This window comes from Hydra vulgaris, chromosome 15, assembly GCF_038396675.1.
Source record: "Hydra vulgaris chromosome 15, alternate assembly HydraT2T_AEP".
NCBI lineage: Eukaryota > Metazoa > Cnidaria > Hydrozoa > Anthoathecata > Hydridae > Hydra > Hydra vulgaris.
In genome coordinates, this window is record NC_088934.1 from 38,238,398 (window position 1) to 38,265,000 (window position 26,603).

Genomic DNA, 26,603 nt, shown 5'->3' on the forward strand with positions numbered 1-26,603 from the left:
TGAATTGCAACATTTTCTTGCTTTTTTTCACGACAAGGAACTTTTTTCTTTTTATATGATTTATAGCAACAATTTCTCTTCACTCTTTGAATAGTGGAAGCACTTGTCTTAAATTTATTTGCTAAAGTTTGAACAGAAATCTCCGGTTTTCTGTCTAAGGCATCTTTCACTTTTTTACCAAGAACTCGTCTGACAAAACATTTTTTTCTTCCACTTCCTGATTTCTTTTTAATTCTACCATTGTCCTTAAATCGTTTTACAACGCTCTTCACTGTTCTTAAAGCAATCAGCAACTCTTTAGAAATTGTTTTGTTTGATACACCAGGATTTTCAACGAGAAAACGAAAAAATTTTTCTCGCTTCTTATCTTGATTTGATGACATTTCAATTAATATTAATTATTTTGATAACATAGTTGTTTAAATTTTGAATAACACTAATACAATGACATTTTAAAACAATTAGCTATTTTAAATGATTTCCGTAAACACCACATCAGAAAGCGCGCAGATTTTTTCTGGTACATGTCTTAAAGTGATTTCCTGCATAGACTTTTCTACAGCTTGTAGTCTGGACAACATACCTGTTGTAGTCTTGCACAAGTGCTCTTCGGAGCTGTCATCTATACTTTCAAAACTATTGAACAAGTGCTTATCGGAGTCTTGTTTTGCGGCAGCTGGAAAGCGGCATCTGTTATCTCTATTTTCAAAAACTCTGGTGAGTGATCTGTCTTGTTTTACTACTGTCCCACTAACAGCTGATTTACTAACAGTAATAATCGATAGGTTTTATAAAGCATTAGATAGATGCAAAGAGGTTAAGGCTATTGCTCTTAAAATTTTTAAAGCTTCAATAAAGTTGGCATGCTGGTCTTCTCCATAAGTTTTCTTCTTACTGTGTATTAGGTAACATCTTTAAGATTATTGAATTCTTCATCACCAATCGTAGTATAAAAGTTGTTTTCAATGGAAGTACTCTTCTTTATACCCTGTAACTTCAGGCGTTCCTCAAAGTTTTTTCTCGACCATATACTATTTTAATCTACATTAATGATCTTCCAGATATTCTCACATCTAAGGTGGCATTGTTCACTGATGATACTACCATTTATTCTTGTCATGATAAGAAGCTTACACTCTCTGATTGCTTTAAGGGAGCATTTGAGCTTGAAAAGGATCTCACTTCTGCTACAGTATAAAAGATAAAACCCAATTTTTTTCAGCTAATTGTTATCGCAATAATCTAGATCTTCCTATATTTATAGACGGTAATCTACTTCATACGTCATCTACCCTTCATCTTCTAGGATTAACTCTTATAAAATAACCATAAATCAAATCCATTTCAAAATTAGCATCTGCTTTATCGAGCTCATTACTTTCTTTCTCCGGATTTCTTTCTTTATCTCTATAAATCTCAAATCTGTCTTTGTACGGAATACTGTTGTCATATCTGGGGCGGATCTTCTAATGATACCCTTTCTCTTTTAGGCAAGGTGCAAAACGCGTTGTAAACATAGCTGGATCTGCTTTTGCAGCCAACCTCCAACCATTATCACATTGTTGTAATGTTGCTTCTCTTTCTCTTTTCTATAAATACAATATAATAGGCACTCTCTAAAGAGCTAGTGTCTCTTGTGCCATCTACTAAAATTCATTCTCATTTTCTCGTCATTCAATTAAGTCTCATCCTTTCTCTGTGACTGTTCCTAAGTGCTCTAAAAACTCTTACTCGTCTAGTTTTTTTCCTGAAACATCATATTTTTGGAATTCGCTTTCTCCATCTTGCTTTCTTGATTCATATGATTTCCAATCTTTTAAGTCATCAGTCAATCATTATATTGTTCTATAAACTTCATCTTTTCTCTTCCAGTAACTTCCTACTTTAATAGTGGTTGCTTGCAGCCTTGTTAAAACCAAAGATGTTAAAAAAACAAACATGAAACTGCGTCTATGCCAATTTAAGCCTGTCGATGTATATACACTCCACAGTGCCTATCTCTATTTAAGTCAGTATACTCCAGTGCGAACACATTTATATCAGTCGATTTATGTGTGTCTTGATGCACTTATTATAGGAAACTTTGAAAGATAAAAATAAATAATAACCATAACTATAAACAAAAACAATAATATTTAAAAAATATAAAACTATTTAGAAATAAAACATTAAAATTAAAAAATCTCCCAAATAAGGAATTGATCCCGCAACCCTAACAGTCGCGCCTAAAAAGAAGAAGATTTTAAGAAGATTGCACGACATCGATATAACGATGTAAATTTTTGATAACATTTTTAACAATAAAATGTTTAATGAGCGCCTGTTGCAAGCGTAACTGTATAATTAATGTTATATTTCATGATCTCTAATGATATTAAAGATCATCATGATGATAAAACAATCTTTCTAACAAAATTAAGAAAATTCGAAGAAACAACTTTTACTTCTGCTAGTGACTTGGCTTCTTATATACATAAATTTGTATCCGTACTTTTTTTGTATAAACTTATTCAATGCGCCAATGGTTCCCAATTAATTCAACAAGCTGTTACAAAGTTTGGTACTTTACTGACATTTTTTTTTTATGGTTTTAAAAAATGTATAATTTATTGAACACAATTTTTAATGGCATTCATAGTTTATGTCTTTGTTTATAGTCTTCTGTAAAATAAACAAACATTAAATTGACGAGAAAAAAAAAAAAGACTTTAAAAATTGGCGAAAAGGATTTGAAACACACGATAAGATGGAAAATTAAAAATTTAAAAGAGCCAGGGCTGACGACGCCGGGGAGACACGTGCCTCCTACTTTTTTTCTAAAGCACCTTTTTTTTATTATTTTTAGAGAAAATTCTAGATATAGAGGACTTTTTTTTAGATATAGACGATTGTGCCCTTCCACTTCGAAACCCGTGTTGTCGGCCATGAGAGCTACATCTTGAAACTGCGCATTTACCAGTTGAGAAATTTTAACCATCAATTTATTGTACCTTAAAACGCTTAATAACTTTTAAAACGGTTTGAACTCATGACTGCATTACAAAATTGATCAATACAGTTAGATGGCTTGTGGTCTAAAAGTTGTAAAATTTATATAAACGTTTTTTGACGTTTATATATAGTCCTATTGTGATGCGTTAACAAAGGTTTCAGTGCTGCGCTTTTAAATAACTATTACTTCTAAGTTTGACTTAAAGGCAAAATTAAACATTATGCAGAATTTAAAAAAAAAAAGTTGTTCTTCAACTAGTTTTAAAAATAAATATGTTTATCAAATTAATAGTTTAGATTTATTTAGTTACTTTTATTTGTTAAGAAATAGAAATAACTTAAAGACGATTTTATTAGATTAAACGTTGTTTATAGTTTGTGCTGCAATGTTTTAATTCATTCGATTTCGCGGTTTTTTATTTTTTATTTATTAATATTTTGCAGTTTTTTTTTAATCATAACCGAACATAAATCACAAAGAAAAGCCAGTTACGGATCCAGGAATTTTTGGCGGTGGTGGGGGTGGTGGGGGTGGGGGGAGATGTTGAAATATTTTTGTATTTTGTATCGCATTTGCGTCTCCTAAAAAAGAAAGATCTTCCATTTCTGAGATAATTTAGGACTTTTAGATTCTGGCGGGGGATGCCCCCCATCCTCACCTGGATCCGTCACTGACAGAAGCTGCGATATTTAATAACATTTTTCAAATGCCTAAATCAGATACCGAAAGATCAAAAGCTTATCGAACAAGAAACAGAAAAGTGTAGATCGAAAAACGAAAGAAAGAGAAGCTATCAAAGGAGACAGTTATTAAACACAAAGAAAAGAAAACAAGCAAAAAAATCAAGCGACTTATTATTACCTTCAATTGTGAACAGGGAGCATTAAGGGTTGTAAACAGGGAGCATTAAGGGCAATAATCATTAAAAATTTAGTAGTGTGATAAAGTATAATATAGCATAGACTTTTTTTTAATATTCCAAATTAAACAAACCCAGTATCAAAAAACCATTATTGAGAACTTTGATTATGTTATAAAGTACTTTTTTAAAAAATAATTTATAAAGTAAAAACCTATAATAACTTATCTTTTTATTTTTAGTCCATTGATTGCAATGTTTTCTTTTTTTTTAATATCAGATTTTTCGTTACGACCGTCATAACAAAAAAATAACGTAAAAAAATTCTTTTTACGTAAATCATTTTTATGTGTAAATTATGTTAGTGTATTTTACAAATAGAGTGCTCAATGTTCTTAAAGAACAGAGCAATAACAAATTAGTAAAAAATACTTATCTAAATTTTTTCTTCTACTTGAAGTTTCATCATTGCTGGATCATCAAGGAAGAACTCTTTCTGATGATCCAGCAATGGTAAAACTTCAAGTAGAAGAAAAAAGTTAGATAAGTGTTTTTTACTAATTTATATATATATATATATATATATATATATATATATATATATATATATATATATATATATATATATATATATATATATATATATATATATATATATATATATATATATATATATAAATATAAATGTTTCAGATTATGGAGTTGTTTAGAAAGCATTTTTTAAATCACTAATACTTACTAGTTTTGCAAAGAAAATCAGTTCAACCGATTTTTAATTTAAAAAAAAAAATGTTATAGTTGTTTTTTGACATGTTTAAGGCTGATGACAAACAGACTTCAATTAAAGTTCAATTTGGTTGGGAAAAGTAACTGTGAAATAACCTTTGGAAGAGTTAAATACTTACAAAGTTATAATCGGTAGGATATTTTAAGAGTTAAAAATCGGGCAAGACGTTGATCTATATTCTTTTTACTTAATTTTTGTTATAATATAAATTGAACATTTTTTCCCTCCTTTCTGTAGAGTTTTATTTGCTTGATCAAATTTGAACATTTTTGGATTTTTTTTCTAGAACTAATTAAGCGCTGTGATGCAAAAGCAATTGGCAAATAAACTCGAACATTTATAGCCTCCTAACCGAGGAATGAACCTTGTCCTTTAAATGGAGGTAAATAAAAATTCTGCAACCATGAAAAAGAAGATAATGAAGCTATTGAAGGTGATAAAGTCAAGATAACGATTAATGTGAAGCAGAAGGTGATGTTAAGTCAAAGGAAAGCAAAGGTTGTTGCGAAAATAAAAAATAATTTTCTCCTAAAAATACATTTTAGTAAATTTTCAAAATGTTATTTTTCGAAAACATTTATAAAGTGTAACTTCAGTTTAACGTTGTTTTTTTGATGTTGAACCGATGTTGTTATTTCAATGTAGGTTTCTTGTTTCCAAATCAACTTTTGTAATTCAATATCAGTTCAAAGTTAATTTATTGACGTCAAATCAATGTTGGTATTTCAACATCGATTTTTCGTTACCAAATCAACGCCTAATCCAACGTCCGTAAATCAATGTGAATCAACGTTGAAATGCTTGTTTCGATTGCATCCAAAAATCGTATCTGTTTCTCCAGAGTATCAGTTTTGGAATATTAGAGAGTCACTATCAGAGTGAAATAAGCCGAGCCAGGAGTTTTATATAAACAAATTACTTCAAAAAATTACAAGAACAGATGACTAGAAAAATAACTGTAACACAATGCTCAAACAAATTCCTATGAAATGTCACGGGAATAAATTATTGAAACAATTTACTTTATTATTGGAACACTAATGACATTATTGCAGTATTTTATTTAAAAAATTTAATTTAAATAAATATTTTAACCAGTGGAAAGTTTTAAGTGTTGATTGAAGTCAATTTTAATGATTTATGTAATGTAACTCGTTAATGCTATTAAATTATTTTTTATTTTATTTTAAACATGTTTATTTTAAAAATAAATCTTTAATTTACCAAGGTGCAGAAGTTGCAGCTTACGCTAATTTCTAAGATTTCGCACTATAGGTCTGACTAAAAACAATAGCCAAAGAGGGTGATAATTTGTTTTAGAAACTTTCTTGATTGTCAAAATGTCAAGAAAAAATGAGGATCTACCACCTTAAGAAACTATAGATTATTCAAGGACCAAAATACCGTAGACTAACATGGCAAAGATAAATGGTCCAAGCACTGACCTTTGTGGAACTCCTATAGTAATATTAGTCCAAGCAACTAAAGTCACACTTTAGTTGCTTGGAAACACTGGAAACAACCATCTTTTGAGAGCGGTGAAATAAATACGATTTAATCCATATTAAAACAGTGTCCGGTAATTTAAAATCATTTTTAGCTGTAAGGAGAAGAGATTTTGTCAAATGCTTTTTTAAAGTCGATACTAATACATCGAACATACCCACCTGAAATTAAGGGTTTGTTTAAGGTCCGAAAATTACAATTAGCAGAGCGTTAGTTGTACCGTTAGGCCCAAAAGCAAATTGAAGAGTAAACTTTTTCTGAAGGGAAGGAATTACCCATTGTTTGAGTGCAATATTCTCTAATATCTTTGCAACGCAGCTTGAGATTAAATTCACCGTTTAATCAGTACCAAGATTTTAATTAATAAGAGGTTGTAACAATTTTAAAGTTTTGATATGGAAATAATTAATGCCCCAAGATGATAAACAAGCAATGATAAACGTGCTTAGGGCTGGAAATCTGACTGCATGAACATTTGAATTATAAATCTAGAAATTTATTTCTTTTGAAGATTTAGAATAAATAAAGCTTTTTAATGATAGTACAAATAGAATACTTTAAATCGTTTACAATTTCAATGCAATGATCATAAATATGTAACGGAATATGTAACGGAATAAATATGTAACGGAATATGATCACATTATGTAACGGAATGTCTTAGTTGTCTATTGTCTATAGACGGCATTGTTATGCCGTGAGTCTCCGTGCAAAATGCGGCAAATTCGACAAGTTTTGAATATCAATGTCAGATCAATGTATTTCAAAATATAAATGACACACAAAGTTCGTGTTACTTTTAATTTTTAAAAATAAATATTTAAGTTTTATTTTTTTAAACATTTTTGTTTTATGTAAAATGCGATGTACATGTATGTGTCTTTATATACACTCAGATATATATATATATATATATATATATATATATATATATATATATATATATATATATATATATATATATATATATATATATATATATATATATATATATATATATATAAACATACATATACATTTATGTATGTTTATATATATATATATATATATATATATATATATATATATATATATATATATATATATATATATATATAATTAAATTTTGTTTAAATGAAAAACAACGTTAATAGTAGTATTTTTTAATACTTATTGCTCTTTTATAGTAATTTTGAGCACTGCTTTATGTTCAAGAGTTTTTGTATTATTTTAAAATAATATAATATATATATATATATATATATATATATATATATATATATATATATATATATATATATATATATATATATATATATATATATATATATATATATATATATATATATATATATGTATGTATGTATATATGTAAAATAATAATCTGCAATTAAAAGAATCAAGTATAATTTAAATTTCTCATAAAGTCTGACTTAAGCTGTAGTCTCTCCAGCGACTAGTTGCTGAAGTTATAGTTAGCTATGAACTTGTCAAATCAGTTGTTGAACTTTAAAGCGTTTACGCTTTTTGAATGAATCATTTTCAGTGGTAGCTTGTTCCATAAAGCTATAATCCTGTTAGTAAGGAAGTTATATCTTGTTTTTTTTCTTGTGAATTGCCTCAACAATCTTGATTTAGAGTCTCTAACATTGCTTTCTGGTCCATGTGCTGATTGGGAATTTGATAGGGTATTGATATGATACCAATTAACTTCATTGAATCCCTTAACTGTTTTAAAACATTGTATTAAGTCCCCTCTTTTCCATATCTGTTTTAGAGTTTGCAGATTGAGACAAGTTATATGGGTCTTGGAATCTAAGTTTCTTATTGCTGTTAAAAACTTTTCTGCATAGCTTGTAATGCTTTTTTTTTTTTTTGAAATGAATTCTAAGTAGATGCACAATATTCTAATGCAAAAATTTTTGACTTCATTTATATACATATATATGTGTGTGTGTGTGTGTGTGTGTGTGTGTGTGTGTGTGTGTGTGTGTGTGTGTGTGTATATATATATATATATATATAAGGGAACTCGCCTATATTAGCTCTGTTATTATGATGTATCCTTCTCGACTAGTAAGTAAATAATCTAGTTGAGTAAATAAAAATTATCGAGAAGAATAAAAAATCAAATCATTATCGAAAAGAAGTTTTTTTAATATCTTTATTTAGCTAACTGGGTACTGGGTATTTTACTGGGCATAAGTTTAAGCTGAATATATATATATATATATATATATATATATATATATATATATATATATATATATATATATATATATATATATATATATATATATATATATATATATCAACCCTTGGAATTAGGGTCGGCATTTGGCAATGCTGACCTTACTGCTGATCTAACAGTGTTTAAGGTTAGTAAAAAATTGCCGACCTCGTTTCTATGTTTTATGGTAACCCCTTTATGTCTAATTCTTTTTGCCAACTTAATGCTAACCTCTAACAGTTTGAGGTCGGCAATAAATTGCCGACCTCATTTCTCCTAATTCCGAGGGTTGATATTTGTGTAATTCCATATGAAATCATCCAGACCATGACACCCTTACGTTACAATAGATTTTTACTTGCGGAATCCAAAAAGAGCACTCTCAAGACTTGATTGTCTCAGGAAATGTCTCGTTTATCCAATTTTGTTCAAAATTATTGACTTGTAAATTCATGATTTTTGGAGGTAAAATGAAGGCTGTGGCCGAAAATCCCGAATAAAAAGTTCAATTGTTTATCATTATTTTATCTTAGGTCTACTAAAAAAAGTTAGATTCATCAATTGTCTCTCTAATACTTGGTCAAAATTTGCATTTAAATTGCATCGTTTTAGAAAAATTTAAATTTTGTAACGAAAGCAATTGAAATATTTTTTAAAACATTTATTTTAATAAAACATCAAATAGTGTTATTAATTGATTAGTTTAGGACGTTTATAGTCATAGGCCTAGGGAGGGCTAGGGGACCTCTGACTAGTTCTACCCCCTCCCCCCTATCTACCTTTTTTTTTTTAATGCATTAAAAAATATAATAATAAATAATTATTAAATTTAAAAACATAATTTTTTTTTTTAGTTTCAGTTTGAGAAACAATTTTTTTCATTATTTACCTCTTATTTCAAAGTAAGCACTCAAAACTATGATTTTTTCATAATTATAAAAATCATAAATTTTAAAACCAAAAATATTGAAATGTTTTTTAAAACATTTTAATAATCAATATCTTTATGGTATTATTTAGTAGAATAATACTAATAAAGTCATTGATGAAATAAGGTGGACAGTGGGATTTATTTAAACCCTTCTCAGCCTTCCTTCCAAGGATTTGAAAAAAAGAAAAAAAGACAAATTCTAAATGCAAAATAAGTAAATAAAATTACAACAAAATTATTTTAAATGTATTTAATTTTTTTTTTGTAACCAACTGTTTATATTTTCTAAATCTAAATCAGATATGTTGTACGTACGACCTGATATTGTTGTGGGTATAGAAATTAGACATATAACTTCAGAATTGAGCACCCAACACTCATCATTGGCCAAAAGAAGTTTTTACCTGGTCCATGTGGATGCATGAATCTGACTTTTATATCAAGCTCACTTACATCTTCAGCAATCCCTTCCCACCCAAATCGGTCATAAAAACATTCAATATAATCCATTTTTTTAATGTTTAATGAAATCTCTTTATTATTTTTTCTTTTTGGAATGATATCAAATATTTCGATACATGTATCAATACATGTTTCTTTATAACTTATAGTGTTTGAAGCAATTGGAATAAAATGATGATATGTCCTTGTGCCAGGAACTGTTCTCCCACCTAAATTTTTTTTTTTCTAATTGTGCATGTGTTAGGTCGATTTCATCTTTAGAAAATAATTTAAAACAAATTCCATTTATCTTGGCTTTACAAAAGTGGTACATTAAATTAACATCTAAAATCTGCCCAGTAGTTGACTGATTTGAATTGAAATAATGATTAAAAATTGTTTCTCAAACTTGAGCTAAAAAAAAATTTTTTAAATTGAATTCTAGTAATTATTTATTATTATATCTTTTGATGCAAAAAAAAAAAAAAAAATCCAGGGAGATTGGGGGGGGGGGAGGAGGAGGGCAGAATTGGTCAGAGGCCCCCTGGCCTTCCCTTGGCCTATGACTATAAACATCCTAAACTTATCAATAAATAACACTATTTGATGTTTTATTAAAATAAATGTTTTAAAAAACATTTCAATTGCTTTCGTTACAAAATTTAAATTTTTCTAAAAAGATGCAATTTTTAAATGCAAATTTTGACCAAGTATTAGAGAGACAATTGATGAATCTAACTTTTTTTAGTAGACCTAAGATAAAATAATGATATACAATTGAACTTTTTATGAACAAAATTGGATAACTTTTTATGAACAAAATTGGATAAACAAGACATTTCCTGCGACAATCGAATCTTGAGAGTGCTCTTTTTGGATTCCGCAAGTAAAAATATATTGGGGTACCAAATTTTAAGAAATTTCCCCAAGCCATTATGAAGATACTATATGTCATAGTTGCTTTGTAGTCGCTTCAGATAATCACTAAAATGCTGAGTCACCATTATTTAAACTGACAATATCTCTAGAGCCCATGTGTACTTTTAACTAAAATTTTCACAGTTATTATTTTTTTAATATGGACTGCAAGTGAGGTAAAAATGAACAAATTCTGAGATGTAAGGGTGTCGAAAATATTTTTTTTTGGATGATTTCATATGGAATTACCCATATATATATATATATATAATGTATGTATTTCTATGTATGTACAATAATGCAATATTTATTTAGTTTTATTTTTAACAGAAATTTTTATTTAACCATGGATCTTCAAACTCGGGTAAGAGTCAATAAAGTTGTGTCAAAGACAAATTCAGGTATTAAAATTATTTTATTCAAAAAATTATGTTAATAAATAATATAAAACAACTTACAAATAAAGTTCTAATTAAGCTCATTAAACTGAACTCAATTTTTTATATTACTTTTAGGTACCTAAAACATTGGATGTTTTTTAATTTATTTGAACACTTAGTTGAAGAAAAGCAAAAACTCTTATTTATACATATTAAAAATAATTTGTAGCTTCTTTTATGAACTGTTAATTTATATTACTTTTAAAATAATTTGTAGCTTCTTTTATTGCGAACCTTCTATGAACTGTTCTGCAATCACTATAAATTTTTTTTTTTACAAGGCCACTGGTAACCATTATTAGGCTAGGAGTTTCTAGAAAATAATAGAGCATGCATGTTAAATAACAATAAAACAATTAATAGAAAACTTGAAATTATAAATTTGTAAGAGTCAAAAAATATTAAGACAGGAGGTAACTCTTATGCATTGATGAATTAGGCAAAAAACTAGATGTATAAAAGTTTTTCAGCATGAAAAAACACTTACAGTAAAAGGATGTGATACATAAGATTATGCTTTAGTTGGTAGAAAACATATGATAGTTTGCTTGAGCAGCCATTATTGTAGTACTTGTATGAAAGAAAAAGAGACAGAAGGTTATAATTAAGAGATAGAGGCTTAGCTTGGCAGCTAAAACAGGTATAATTACATATATGGTTTCTATCAGAGGTCATTAGTAAAAGATAAGCAAAGAAGACATGAAGTGTTGATCTAAATAAAAGTGTTGTCATTTACCAATGAAATTGATATTTGATGATGTTGTCATTTACCAATATAATTGATAGAAATATCATCAATATTGCAATAGTTGTTCCCAATAAGTTGACTTACCAATGAGTTTTGTTTGGGTTTAAATTCATTAGTACTAGGAACGCCAAGCTGTTACAGAAGTGAGATTACGTTATTTCTATTGTTGGTATACAAGGGAAACCAACTAAGTTCAAAAACATCATATATATCAAACGGTTGAGAATTTAAAATACTAACTGGTGGTATATACTGCCAAAAATGGACTTAGTTCATTTCCCCTGTATATCAACGATATTCAAGATTGGCTGTCAAAATCAGCAAATAGAGCCGCTTTTGAGGGAAAGTAATCAAGAGGATTATCAATAATATAGATAAGAAAAGTGAGACTAGTGAGTGACCAAAAACAACAAACCAGAATAAATATGTGACTTTATTAACTCGGCGCCAGCTAATCTTTTATTTTTTTATGCATAATTTGACATGATTGATTGCACTTTTATAGGAAATAAGTTCGGTTTTGTCAAGGCACTATTTTGCTCCAATCAAGGCAACCAGTTTCTTAAATTGAAACACTTTGATTCCTTAAATTGCACAGCTTCTTTTTTAAAAAAATACCCAATAAAATAGACAGAAATTAACTTGAAATTACTTTCATCTTTACAGACACAGTTTGAACTAATCATTCAAAATTTATATTATTTCACATATTTTTTTTAACATCTTCACTTCCAAAAAGGCTTCAAGCAACCACTATTAGAGTAAGAAGTTACCGGAAAAGAAAAGAAAAAGTTTATAAAGCAAGATAACGTTTAACAGATCAATTGAAAGATTACAAATTATATGAATCAGAAAAACAAGATTAAGGGAGCAAATTCCAAAGAACTAATGTTAAAGAACTAAAGGGACTTGTTTTTTTTGTTTTATTTGGTTGGTTTTTTTTTGGGGGGGGGGGGGGAATGCAGGGGTTAAATTTTTAATTTATTTTCGGAAATATTTAAAAATTCATTATTTAAGCTACTAAATTTAACTTTAATGACAATATCTTAATTCATATTTTAATTTCAGATTTAAATAGGACAATTAATACTGAAATTTACTGAAATTTTTATTTTGGTATGCTTAAAGGTTAACATGGTTGGAGCAGTCCTGTATAAAAACTTCTTAGATAACTTTATCTTCCTAAATTTTATCTTAATTGGTTTAAAAAAAAGTAACGAAATGGTATTCTGTAAATTAAAAATACCATCCCGCCTAATTATTGTTATATATGGAGATTTAGAAAATGGTGGCGGGATGGTTTATACTTTATAAAATAGTGACAGGATGGCATCCCACATCATCCCGCCTCACTTTGAGCACTGTATATATATATATATATATATATATATATATATATATATATATATATATATATATATATATATATATATATATATATATATATATATATATTCTGATTCACTCCTAACAAGGCTGCAAGCTACACCAATTAAGTTGGGAGTTACTAGGAAAAAAAGAATAGAGTTTATAGAGCAAGGAAATGGTTGACAGAAGACTTAAAGAGTTGTAGATTGTATGAGTCAGAAAAACATGAAGATGGGAGAGAGTTATAAAGGGTTAAAATGCAGGGAAAGAAACTAGAGGAATAAAAGTTTTTGAAGCATGCATGGACAGATACAGTAAATGAATGAGACTTAGATAATTGGACCCACTCAGTTAGATTGGGTCTAACTACGTTTATATAGTAAGTGACCAGGGCCCTGTCCCTGGCTGAAAATGAGACTTTTTCCAAACCTGACTCTGGCCCTGGCAAAATTATAAGAATTAGCATGGGGGAATAGCTGGGGCTAGAAAAAGTTTTTGTAATACTTTATATATTATAATTTTATGCTTACATTTAATATTTATTAAATACTGGCATATATATATATATATTTAAAGCTCTAATTTACTTCCAACAAGATTGCAAGCAACCACTATTAAGTTATGAGTTACTTTAAATAGAGAATAGGAAAACTATCCTATTCTCTATTTAAAGTATCCTATTCTCTATTAAACATTTCCTAGTATTTTAAAACTTTAAAATACTAGAAAACGGTTAACTGAAGACTAAAAAAGTTGTAGGTTGTATAAAAAAGGAAAACATGAAGATTGGTTAGAGTTATAAGGTTTTTTTGATGTGCAAGGAAAAACACTGGACTAATAAAAAATTTTTATCGCATAAATACAAAAAAATTTTTTATAGCAGATACAGTAAAAGGTTGCAACTTGTTGAATAAGAAGCCAAATAAGAATGAGTTTTGGTTTATCATAATAGAGATGATAGCTTGTTGATCATGATGGTATATTTAAAAAAAATAAAAAAATGCAACCTTACAACAATGGGAGAGTGGCTCAAGTTTGGCAGATAAAGCAGGTTTAATTACATTTACAATGTGCTATGTCTGAGAGTAAAAGGGTTGTTATTCATTAATATAGGAATACCAATATTATTGCAGTATTTTTTACAGTAAATAATTGAGTTTTGTTGTCTCAAGAGTTAAATTAAAGTAAGATTTCTTTACAAATAACTCTGCTTTATTCTGGGGAGAAGTAAAAACATCAAACCCATGAATTAGAGAAAAAATATTAGACTTACTTTAGTTAATGACACTGATGAAGACTAACTAAAAGTCCCAAACCTAACATCTGAGATAAGATACAAGATTTAGTAAACTGAGAATAACAGAGCTTAACATCAGACAGGACCTTTTTACATTGGCTTCTTGGAATAATAAAAGGACATTTGTTCTTAAGAGAGATGTTCTTGTAAAAAAGATGTAAAAAATGATTAAAGTTTAATAAAGCAACTGGTCAAGATGGTGAAAAATGTGGAATAGATTGGGGCTTGACTTTAAATCGAAAAGAAAGAATAAAAGCTTTTAAACTTTTGTTCCAGAAGGAATAAAAGCTTCCGAGATGCACTTTATGCATACATATTATGGATATAAACATACATGTTTGCTATTTATTTAGATGCTGACATACAATATCCTTACATCTTTATATAAACTTTAGTATTTATATGGTGTGGTGTTTATATTATGTGGTGTGTGCTGAAAGAGAAAATGATCAGATAATGATCATGATCATTATTATGATGGTAATGATGATTATGATGATCTTGTTGAGCATAATGTTGTTTATATATGCATATATATAAAAAATATAACATGAATTTCAAATAAAAAATATATATTTTTGGATCTATAAATATTTATCAGCCCCAGTCACAAACCCGGCCCCTGCCCCGGCCTATCTATATTTTATGAAACCTTGCCCAGGTTAAATATCAACCCCGGTCATTTACTACATTTACAATGCAATTTTGGACCTTGTCTAAAAGAGAAAGAGCATCATTAGAAGAACCAGTCCAAATATGAAAAAAGTATTCCATACAGGAATGATTAAGAGATTTGTAGAGGTAGAGAATGGAATAAATAGTAAGAGACTGGTGAGTATGATAATAAATGATATAATTAGAAAAATAAATGCAAATTAAAAAAAAAAAAATTATGTATAAATAAATTATGAATCAGATGAAGGTGGTCTGGAAAACCCAGTAAATAATAATAATTCAAAATTTTTAAATTTTCTTGAAATTAAGTTCAGTATAGGACTTTTATTTTTAAGGCCCTACTAGCGATAAACATTTGTTTGACAAATATAACAAACAAACAATGTAAGTCTAAATTACTACCCAATATACAAATGCTCAAATAATTAATCTCAATAGATTACTTATTTCTTTCAGCATTTAAAGTCTGATATTAAATTTGTATGATATTATCTACTATTATATTTATATTATCAAAATTAAAATGGTAACTTTCTTATAGGATAAGAATAGTTTCTATATATAATGAGAGAATCACAGTTGTTAGGAAGTACAAAATGACAAATAAACACTCCCATACAAAATGCCTCGCTATATAACTAACAAAATTAAATAAGCTATAACTAACTTATAGCTAATTTAATTTTTTATTAAAAATATAAGTTAAATTGGTGTTTATATACGTAATTGTGCTTTTAATGATCATAATCCAAAAATATACTAGAATAAGAGAAAACTATTCCAAAATATATGCCAAAAAAAAATTTAAAAATTGCCTTAAAAAAAGAAGAAAAATACTAAAAAAACAAAAAAAAACTCGTCTTTTTGACCCAAAAAAATGCCAAAGGAAAAAAAATGCTTTTTTTGCAACTATAGCAGCGCTCATTATAGTATTTAAAAAAATTAATTTATAGTATAAAAAAAAGTACAGGGCCATGAATATAACCTTGAGGAACCCCTTAAGTTACAGGAAATAAACAAAAGTTCTGTTCATTGAGGACATTTTTTATACTACAATTGGCAAATAAGGATTAAATAATCTTAAAGATGGTACCTTATACCCATAAGAAGAGAGCTTACGGAAATGACCAGCATGCCAAACTTTATCAAAGGAAACGTAATAACCTAACTTTCTCACAACCATCTAATGCATAATAAAAACTTTCAGTTATTACCGTTAACAAATCAGTAGTAGAAGGAGAAGATTAAAATCCATATTGATGATCAGAGTTATTAGATTCAAGATGAGAGATTAAATATTTGTTAATTATATACTCAAAAACCTTGCTTATGATAGGAAGAAGACTAATGGGACAGTAGTTAGACAAGTCAGATCGCTCTCCAGAATTTTTGAAAATAGGGATAGCAGATGTTGTTTTCCAGCAGGCTCGAAAACAACACTTGTTATATTGTTTTGAAAGTATAGATGACAGCTCCGGAGAACACTTCTACTAGTCTATAGCAGGTATGTTGTCCAGACTAATAGCTGTAGAAGAGTCTAAGCGAGAAATCATTTAAGATACAGAAGCTGGAGTGATATGAATGTAAAGCAATCGATCAATCTGTTTGTTGGCTATATCAGGTAGGATGTAGTTAATGGAATTAAGAGATGAGATTGATGAAAAGTTCTTAGCAAACAGTTTAGCTTTGTCTTTAGGTGAGGTAACAAAATCTGAACCGTGCAAGCCAGAAGGAATGACACATTTTTCCTTATTATAGGCACTGTTAATGATTCTCCAGAAGTCTCTGGAGCATAATTACAAGATGAGATTTTGTGACCTGTGAATAGCAGGCTTTTGCATTAGACAAAACCTACAATGATAGGGGGTTTTGATGAAGAAGAAGAAGAATGATATGTTTTAGAGAGATCAAAATGGATCAAAAGCACCTTAGAGTGAATGTCATTAACAAACCCTCACAACATGGCACTGTTAGTACTCTGATATTTTATAGCTGTTGATGGAATCAGCCTCTCTGAGAGCTACTACAATGTTCGGGAAACCTTACTACCTTTTGGCCTCAGAGCCATAAAACTAAATTTTAGAGCTGTACCCTCATTAGTAGATAATAGAATGAGTTGCCTAGTCATAAAAACAGAGACACAAGCAAAATTTATGCAATGAGTCAAGAAGATCCAGTATTCAACATCCTAAATTGGAAACAATGTATTATAAATACATCAATGCCAGTCTAATAGATGAAGAAGGGGTGGGAAGCTGGTCAACAGATAAAATCTGTTTACATCTCAAGTCTTTGCCTATATAATACAGAGAAGTCAAAAAAAAGATTGAAATAAATTGCACTGAAAAGATAATGTCTTGTTAAGTTTTTTTATCCTGGAGATACATTTGGATCAGCTGGTGGAGCAAAAGATGCATCAAAAGCAAGAGTAAATTGTGTCTGTCTCAAGTTCAGAGAATTATCTCGACGCTTTACAGCAAAAGGTGCATCAACTGATCTTGGTGAGAACAGAGAAGTCTAAGAAGTTATAGAAAGTCATACAAGTCAAAGAAGTTATACAAAATCAAAAAGAAAGTTATACACCACATTCATCTAGAGTGTTATTGTATGGCATTGAAAACATGGGGAATGAAAGTTGATGATGTCCATTGTGTGGAGTAAAAAAATATGATGGTTAGGTATTGTATGACTTAAATAAGAAAGGAAGCAATGATCGAATATTTGGAATAATAAGTGTATCTGTTTGTGTTTATCAAGAATAATTAAGATGGCTTGGGTAGAAAGGCAGCAGTTTTAGAAGAAAAAGTTGGAGGTAGAAGTAAAAAAAATTCAGAGAAATTGCGTCATAAACAGCATTATAAGAAACATTCAACCCATGAAGTACGAAAACAAAATAATAATGATGACAATGATGATAATGATGATGATGATGGTGGTGATGATAAAATATATATAAATATATATATAAGATTTTAACAATATTTATTTCTGCCCCGGTCAAAAAAATTGGCCCCTGCTATATTTTATTAAACCCAGCCCCCGTCAAATATCAAGCCTTGTTGTTTACTAAGAACATGTATTATTTGTTCTAATAAGTTCATTCTGATCTAATCTAATCTAGTTGATGTTATATTTACATTTTATTTTTATTTTGATATTATATTTACATTTTATTCATTTAATTCATATATTACGTTTTTTATACTTGTAGAAATTATCAACACAAGTATTGCTAGTAACAGTGCTGGATATGACAGGTCTATTATTTTTTTAATTTTTTTTTTACTTCCTTACTAATTTTTTTTAATTTTCAAGTATATAAATTTGACAAAGACTACAAAAAATACAGACTCCATTAGTTGCAGCTTTACTAAATTTAAGCTGTAGCTTTTGCTAATTAAAGTTTATGCACAATTTTTTTTAAGTTTCTATGAATTTTTTTCTAACTTTAAAATATTTAAATAAGAGTCTCACTTATTTATTTTATTGTGTTTTTATTGTTACAATTTATTTACTCATTTTTTATTTATTGTCTTAATCGCATCTGGCCTGGTCATGACATTAAACTTATTATATCTTATTCTCCATAAGAGTTGAAGTATTTCTATGGGAGTTACAAAAAAGGGTTTTAGAACTCAAAAGTTTGATTTAAATTGTTCCTATTTTATTCCTCCAAAAAGAAAGTTTTGAACATACAGTGATAATTTCATTGTTATTGTGTAATATCTGTATTATTAATTTTGTTTTTTTAATAGTACAATGTTAGAATACTAGTTACTGCTGATCTGCATTAGTTTACAATACCTGTATTTGAATTTGAATGCTAATATTTTATTTAGAGTCAATAAATTTACAATCAAGAATAATTTTTTTATGTTTTTACAAAATTTAATAATAAATTAGTCAATCATTAATTATAAAGTATATTGATGAAGAGATGCAACACCAGACTTCTCCTGCTATATGCGTTGTTAGAGATCCTTTGAGGAACAAAAAAATTAACATCATCAATTTTATTTACAATTTTAAACTGTTCAATAAGATCTCCTCTGGCTCTTCTCTCTTCCAGTGTTGTCATTCTAAATATATTTAATCAGTTTCCTCCAGGTTTTGACGAGTGCCTTCTGTGTTTGTCATTAAATAGACTTGATTAGATTTTCTGTTACCTCAACTGGCATGCATTGTTTTGCATTTTTCCACATTAAAGAACATCAACCATTTGTGAAACCATTTTATGGCTTGATCAATGTCTGATTGCAAAGCTAGCATATCTTCATTTGATTTTATGATGTACATAAATTTACTATCATCTGCGTAGAGCTTGAACTGGCTTATAATATTGTCCGGCAGATTGTTTATAAATAGTACGAAAAGGAGAGGGCCAGGAAGGCTTCCTTGACGGACGCCACTTGTGACTTTTTTCCAATCTGATGTGAATATTTCAGCAGTTGAATGAGTATCATGGACAATATGCTGTTGTCTATTGATGAGCCAAGCATTTATCCACATGAATGCTTTCTCGTTGATGCCATATGCTTTTTATTTGCTCAATTGGCAATTGTGTGGAACTTTATCGAATGCTTTTGCAAAATCAGTGCAAATCACATTGCCTGGATGCTTTTTATGTGCAGCCTCTGTGAGGAAGTCGCGAGTTTCGAGGAGATTAGTCAAACAGCTTTTTCTTTGAATGAATCCGTGTTGTGCTATGCTTATTAAGCCGTTTAAGTTACAGTGTAGCATTATTTTTTCATGTAATATGTTCTCAAATATTTTGCATGGTATGGATGTGAGAGAAACTGGGCTATAATTCAATGCTTTTAGTTTGCTTCCTTTCTTGAAAAGGGGCGTGATGTTGGATTTCCTCTACAGGTCTGGTACATTGCTAGTTGAGAAGGGTTTCTTGAAAATTAATGTTAGGGGCAATGCGAAAGATTCTGTGCAGTGTTTGAGTACACTATGGTGAACGTTATCAATACCAAGAAATTTAGATCATCTAGGTTTTCAAGTCGAGCATGGATATCGTTAATTGAAAGGATATTCTTGTCTAATATACATTTTTTATCAGTTCAAGGTTCTAATTCCGGCACAAGTCCGTCTGGCTCGTTGACAAATACTGATTGGAAGTAATTGTTCAGGATTGTGTAAATAATTTGAAGATCTGTTGAAATTGTTCCATCAGTTGTTTCTATAGAGTTGAATACATATTTTGAATTAGTTTTGTTTTTGATATGTGCGTGTACCTTTTTAGGGTCGTTTTTATATAAATTAGCTAGGTTCTCTTCATAATCTAACACGGCGTTAGATTATGAAGAGAAGAGACAGTCATGTCTCCTGGTTGTTCATTTAGCATGTGCACTGTTGTTGCCACACTACCGCCAATCTCAATATATTCATAAAATGTGATGCTAAAATTAAAGTCACCATAGATTAGAATGAAATCACACTCTAACCTTCGGGCGGCAGCTTTTGAAAATTTGATCCAAGAAGAATTGAGTTGTTGCCAAGCTTAATAATGCGCCACATTTGTTCAATGGCGACTGAGTTTAGTTGTGCAATATTGGTTTCTAGTGTAGTTATTTCTTCTTATATATAAATGGCCACACCACCTCCTCTTCTGTCTCTATCTCTTTGTTGAATTTGATAGCCTGGTATAACCATATCACTCGTTCTATTTTACCAAGTTATGGTGAAGAATTAAATGTGAGGTGTTTTTTTAATGTCTAAGTTGTGTGAAACGGCTATGGCTTCGTCGCGTTTATTTTTATTTAACGAGCATGGATTGTTGGCCCAAAAGCAGAGATTTACGGGAGACAGATTATTTTAATTTATTACAGGAATGCTGGGTGTTACTTGGGTGTTTTTTTTAGGCGGATGAGTTCTCTTAAGCAGTGGTTGTTGTAGCTGCTGTATTGCTTTGTCAGTATTTGTTGAGAAACGAATATATATCTCTTTTGCTCGTTTGACTTTGTGACATCGATACAGCATATTTGACTGGTTCTTTTGTAGATGACATTCCAAAACGGTTTGTCGAGAATCCCAGCATCTTTCAGTTCTTAGTTTTTCTTTTTAAGTCTAGCTCGAGTTTTGTTGAACACTACTTGCTGAGCTGGAGTCCTGTCTTCTCGTGCCAAAACTCCATTAAATTGTTATAGTCTGTCTTCGTTTTTGGCGGCGACAATGTTTGTTATTTCGTTTCTGTGTTTGACTGTTTCCAGTGCGTTTCCTTTGAGTTTCGAGGCGTAGATTACGGATTTCTTGTCTTCCATTTTCTTGTTGCGATTCTTTGTTTAATTCAATTATCGGTGTGAGTGCAGAGATTAATACTACTTTGAGCATTTCAGCGACAAGGTTTTTGTAGTTTTCATTAATTGTTTTGTTTGCGAATGTTGTTGCCATGGTGTCTCTTATCACTACGTCGACTATCGATATGCAAGTTTTTGAAAGCAGTCGCAGTGATCGCTGTTGACATGGCTTCACCGGTCGACGTGGAATTCATTTATTTGTAGAAATAAGCTAGTAAAACTTTCTGCACAAAAATGTTTCTGTTTGGCTAATTGAACTAGCTGATAATGCTAATTTGTACAAATTATGTTAGGATATTTCTCTTATTATCACATTAATCTGATGAAAATAAAATCAGTGCATCTGCTATAGTTGATTTTGAACATTCTGGGAGTCTAATCTTCTGATTTCAACTTTTTTTTTTAATATGTAAAAAACTTTTTAGTTCTATGGAAAGTTTAAGAATAATTTGATTGAATAGCTTTAATTATATCCATTAAATTAAGTTATATTTTATGTAAAGTTTAATGTATTTAGTATTTCCAAACTACATTCTCATACTTTGATCTCAAATAAGAAAGATTGCATTGCTAATCAGCTAAGATTGTCCTATTGTTTTCTTTGACAAATACTCTATCAACTGAAGAAACTTGATATGCTTGCTTAGGGTTGGTTTTTTTGTTTTTCTGCAATATCATAACAATGGGTCTAATATCTCAAACCACCCTTTTTAGTTTTAACACTTTGAATAATTTTAATACATTTTTAGTTACTTATCTTACTTGTCACAAAAAATCTAACTTAAAAAACAAAAACATACAGAACTATAATGTTAAAAGATATATCACAGAAATATATAGAACTATAATTTCAATTATATATCCTTTTTTCAATAAATTGTTTAAAAAAACTTGCTAATAGGATTTATTTTAATGAACTTAACAAATTAAAAGCAGCCACATTTATTTGTGAAGGTTAGTATATTCAGTTCAGAGCTAAAGATAATCCACTATTATTAAAAGCAAAAGGGGAATTTTCTTGTGAAGAAAGTACATCTTTCTTCACAAGAAAATAGTACATCTTTCGTACGACAGTACATCTTTCTTTAATGGAAAGTACGATAGTACATCTTTCTTTAATGGAAAGATGTACTATCGGAATGGATACAAAGAAGTGTCCATGGTCCAATATTCTTTTTAATCTATGTACTAGACATAAACAACTATTTCCTGACAGGTATTACTCACAAGAAATATGCAGATGATATCTTAGCTTACATAATTGGTATAAACTCTTCCCTTCTACATCACGTCTACATCAGAACAATTACTCACATTCGACTTTCAAATTGAACACTAGAATAGTAAAATTGACAAAAATTTAAAGACATACCTACAAAATTTAAAGATATACCTACAAAAAATTTTCTCCCACATATGTAATGAATTAAATATATCTGGTGCTAATTGTATTGTATATGTTACCTGAAAACACTCAGTACATTCTCAAAACTTTAGTTTTTGTAAACTCAAATCTTAACTCAAATCAAAACTCAAATTTATTTCAATAAAAGATATAAAAGAAAAAGAAGAATTCTGATTAAATATTAAATTTGGTCTATAGACTCTTTTGAAGAAGAAAAAAAGAATTAAGTTGCATTAAAGGAAGTCTTACACAATTAGATCTTAACTAGTGTAAAACACATCCTGTTTTGTTTTTATTTAAAAACTGACTAAGTGTGATACTGATGTGCATTTGTTTATTAAATTTTGGCAATTATATAGTTTATAAAAAATTCATTTAAGCACATTAATTGGTAAAATTTTATTGGAATTATAACATGTTATTAAAATATTATATACAAGTTAAAACATTATTTTATGCTAAAAATTAGCTAGGAAAGATAAATTTATTTGTTTTAAGAAATAATTTTTTATGTTTCATATCAAGTAAGTTATTTTATTAAGATGTTTTCTATTAGCTCAATGACATATGTGAATGCCTTTTATGTCATTGATTTTATTAAAATTTTATGCAAATAAGATGTTATTAAAACTTTATGCAAATAAGATGTTATTAAAACTTTAGGCAATGAACAAAAAAAGAACGATTTAAAACTTTAGGCAATCAAGTAAGAACAATTATATCTTTACACTGTAATATTGAATTATCAACTTAGTTACATTAATTTATTTTTATTAATTTGTTGAATTAATAACATGTAACAATATTATGAGAAATAAATAAAATTAAAAATTAAAATTTTTTTTGAAAATCGAAAAAAGCTTGGTGAGATCCATTCATTACACATACAAAGTGTCTAACAAAATCACTATCTAATAGCTGTAAAATTTTAATATTTTGTTATTATACATAATTTTTTAACTTTTTTTTGTAAAATATGACAAAATAAAGTTTTAGAGAAATGCTCAAACAAGTTTTATGCAGTTCAATTATTTTTAAAAAATCTTGACGTATTTACAATAAGAGTCATAAGTGAGGATTACAAGTAATTTGAATATCGCTCCTGGAAAGAAACTCTACAAATCTTGTAAACAAAAGACTGCCAGAAGAGAAGATCTTCCAAAAGAGGAACAAAGCCAGGGTTAACAAGATGATGAGGATTTTGTAATATTATCATTCAAAATAAAAAGACTGAATATCGACATAGATCTCTAGAATTTCTCCTTTGATTTATTTAATACTTTATTAAATCTTAATGAAAGGACCACCAAGTTGGTTGATATCAGAAACCACCAAGTTTGTTGATATCAGAAACCACCAAGTTGGTTGATATCAGAAGTAAAAAACAACTTTGAAGTTAAAGAATGCCAAGCAAAGATGGCTTGATGGTTTTTTAACAAAGAAGGATTGTTAGCTATTTCTCCATTGTATAAAGATAAAGTCATATAAAGGTTTTGTTAAAATGTTTTATGACTCAAGTGATCTATGCCAAATTATGTCTGGAAAAAAAAATTAAACATGAGAAAGAACATCTATAAACAAAAAAACTCCTTTCGTGTAATTTAAAAGAACTATATGTATTATATATATAAAAATACAAATATGCAAAAAAAAAAAAAAAAAAGAAAAAAGCAAAAAAATATGCAAAAAAAAACAGGAATACAAATATGCTCCTTAAATTTTCTTCATTTAGACCAAAGTGGTGCATTATGCCAGGTGCTAGTAGTACACATCTGTTTGTGTTTGTTCTTATTATCAAGTGCCATATTTCTAATGGATGCTTTAAATGTTGGTAAATCATATAAGGATCTACTTTCAAAAACTATTTGCTCAAAACAAAAAAAACATTATTGCACAATGTGATGATTGTCCTGGTAAAGAACTGCTCACCACATACATGCATAAGATTTGACAGCGGATATTTTTTTATTGTCCACTTTTAATCACAATACCTTGATCAACTAAATAAAATATGGATCTATCAAGCAAAATAATAATTGGTAACTTTGCAGAAAGTTATGTCTTTGTAGTTAAGATGAATTACAGACCTATCACTGGAACACCCAACATATTAAAGTATATCACCAGTGGATGTTTTTTTACATCCATTAGTGATTTTACACACAATAGCAATAGGTTAAAATAACACATAGGTTACATTGTGTGTGATGTCATCTAAAAAAAAACAATAAGAAATGTTTTAGTACACCTTATCGTCTTTATAGTATATCACAAATGGATGTAAAAAAACATCTCTTAGTGATATACTATAAAGACACTATAAAATACTATAAAAGTTGGATTTTTGCCACGTCCCATAGAAATCATAAGATGGTGTTGACGGTACTGTAAAAAGGTTAACAGCACTAGAAAATTTGAAATGACCATAATGAAAATTCTGCTGTTTTATTCCCAAAATAAACATATTGAAAAAATTGTGTTGCCATAAGTTTGCTATACTTCTGGTAAAAGCTTTATGTTTGAAAAAATTGAAATGAAAGAAGTACAAGAAGTAAAGTGGCAAAAATATTGTGAACTATTACATTAAACGCTTTCAATACCTTTAAAAATCTTGTATACTTTTAAGTAAATTTTTAAATTACAGTTTAAATTACAGTTTATTAAGCTATTGTAATTGCTAATATTTTTAGTTATTTCTCCGTATGCTTTTATTACCTCCTCTCTGTCTGTTAATCTTTCTGTTAACATCAAATCTTGCAATCAATTTTTTAATCACTTCCGTATGATAGATTTTCTTCAAATTTTGCTTACATACTCTTGGTTGATGACAATACAATATTCAATAATTAGTTTTTCAATGTCAATTAATTTGGTTAATTTTAATTAAGTTTATTTTTTATATGGGAAAAAGAAGAATAATTTTTATATGTGATTAGCAAAACTTCATGAAAAATAAATTTAACTGCAATTACTTAATAAACTGGGTGGTTTAATGTTGAATTACCCTAATTTTTATTGAAAAATAATTTTGTGCTATTAAATTTTGTTCTTGCTGTATATTTAAAAATGTTTTACTTATGTCAAATTTCTGAAAAATAAGATGTAAAAGTTGTTTAACTTTTAATATTTTTTTATTAAATACAAAAAGAAAAATGTTATGAAACATAAAATGAACATAAAGTTAATTTTAAAATGTTTTGTTAGTTTTGTATTTATGAATTTATATATAGAGTAAAATTTAAAAAAAGGAAAATAACAGGTCTAATCATTGATCATAACCCTCCAGATTTTATGACTCACTACAGGTTCCAGTAGATGAGAGATCTGATTTAATATAACATCTGGCATTTTTGGTTACGAGTTTTATTTATATAATTTAGTTGTAACATTTTTATAGAGTTTTATTTATTTGACTTATATTTATTTATATTCAAATGCAGCCAAAAAATAAACAAATTAGTTTTAACTATTTTTTTCATAGAGTTAGATTTATATGACTTTAATTCATTTGATTCAAATGTAGCCAAACATTAAAATTTTTTTTAATGTTTGGCTATTTATATCATATATAAATTAATTTTGATTTTCACAGAAACGAAGGAGATAACATTAAAGTTTATATACGAATTCGACCACCTTTAAAGCATGTTCAGGATGGAATCAATGATGCTGTTTGTCTTGAAGTAACAACTAATAATTCTGTTACTATATTTACAAAGCCAGAA

The 26,603-nt window shown here is 28.6% G+C and overlaps 1 protein-coding gene across 4 annotated transcripts in view; it reads left to right on the forward strand.

The window, feature by feature from the left end:
• Positions 1–6,814: 6,814 nt before the first annotated feature.
• The window catches only part of LOC100208547 (kinesin-like protein KIF15), a 91,579-nt gene continuing 71,790 nt past the window's right edge, over positions 6,815–26,603 (forward strand). For all 4 annotated transcript variants that reach the window (XM_065819170.1, XM_065819172.1, XM_065819169.1 and 1 more), the window contains exons 1-4: positions 6,815–6,930; positions 10,974–11,044; positions 18,383–18,428; positions 26,471–26,603. The exon at positions 26,471–26,603 is cut by the window's right edge and continues 48 nt beyond it. In XM_065819170.1, the coding sequence (XP_065675242.1) occupies positions 10,990–11,044; positions 18,383–18,428; positions 26,471–26,603 (234 nt within the window). In that variant the 5' untranslated portion in view covers positions 6,815–6,930; positions 10,974–10,989. The remainder of the gene's footprint in view (positions 6,931–10,973; positions 11,045–18,382; positions 18,429–26,470) is intronic.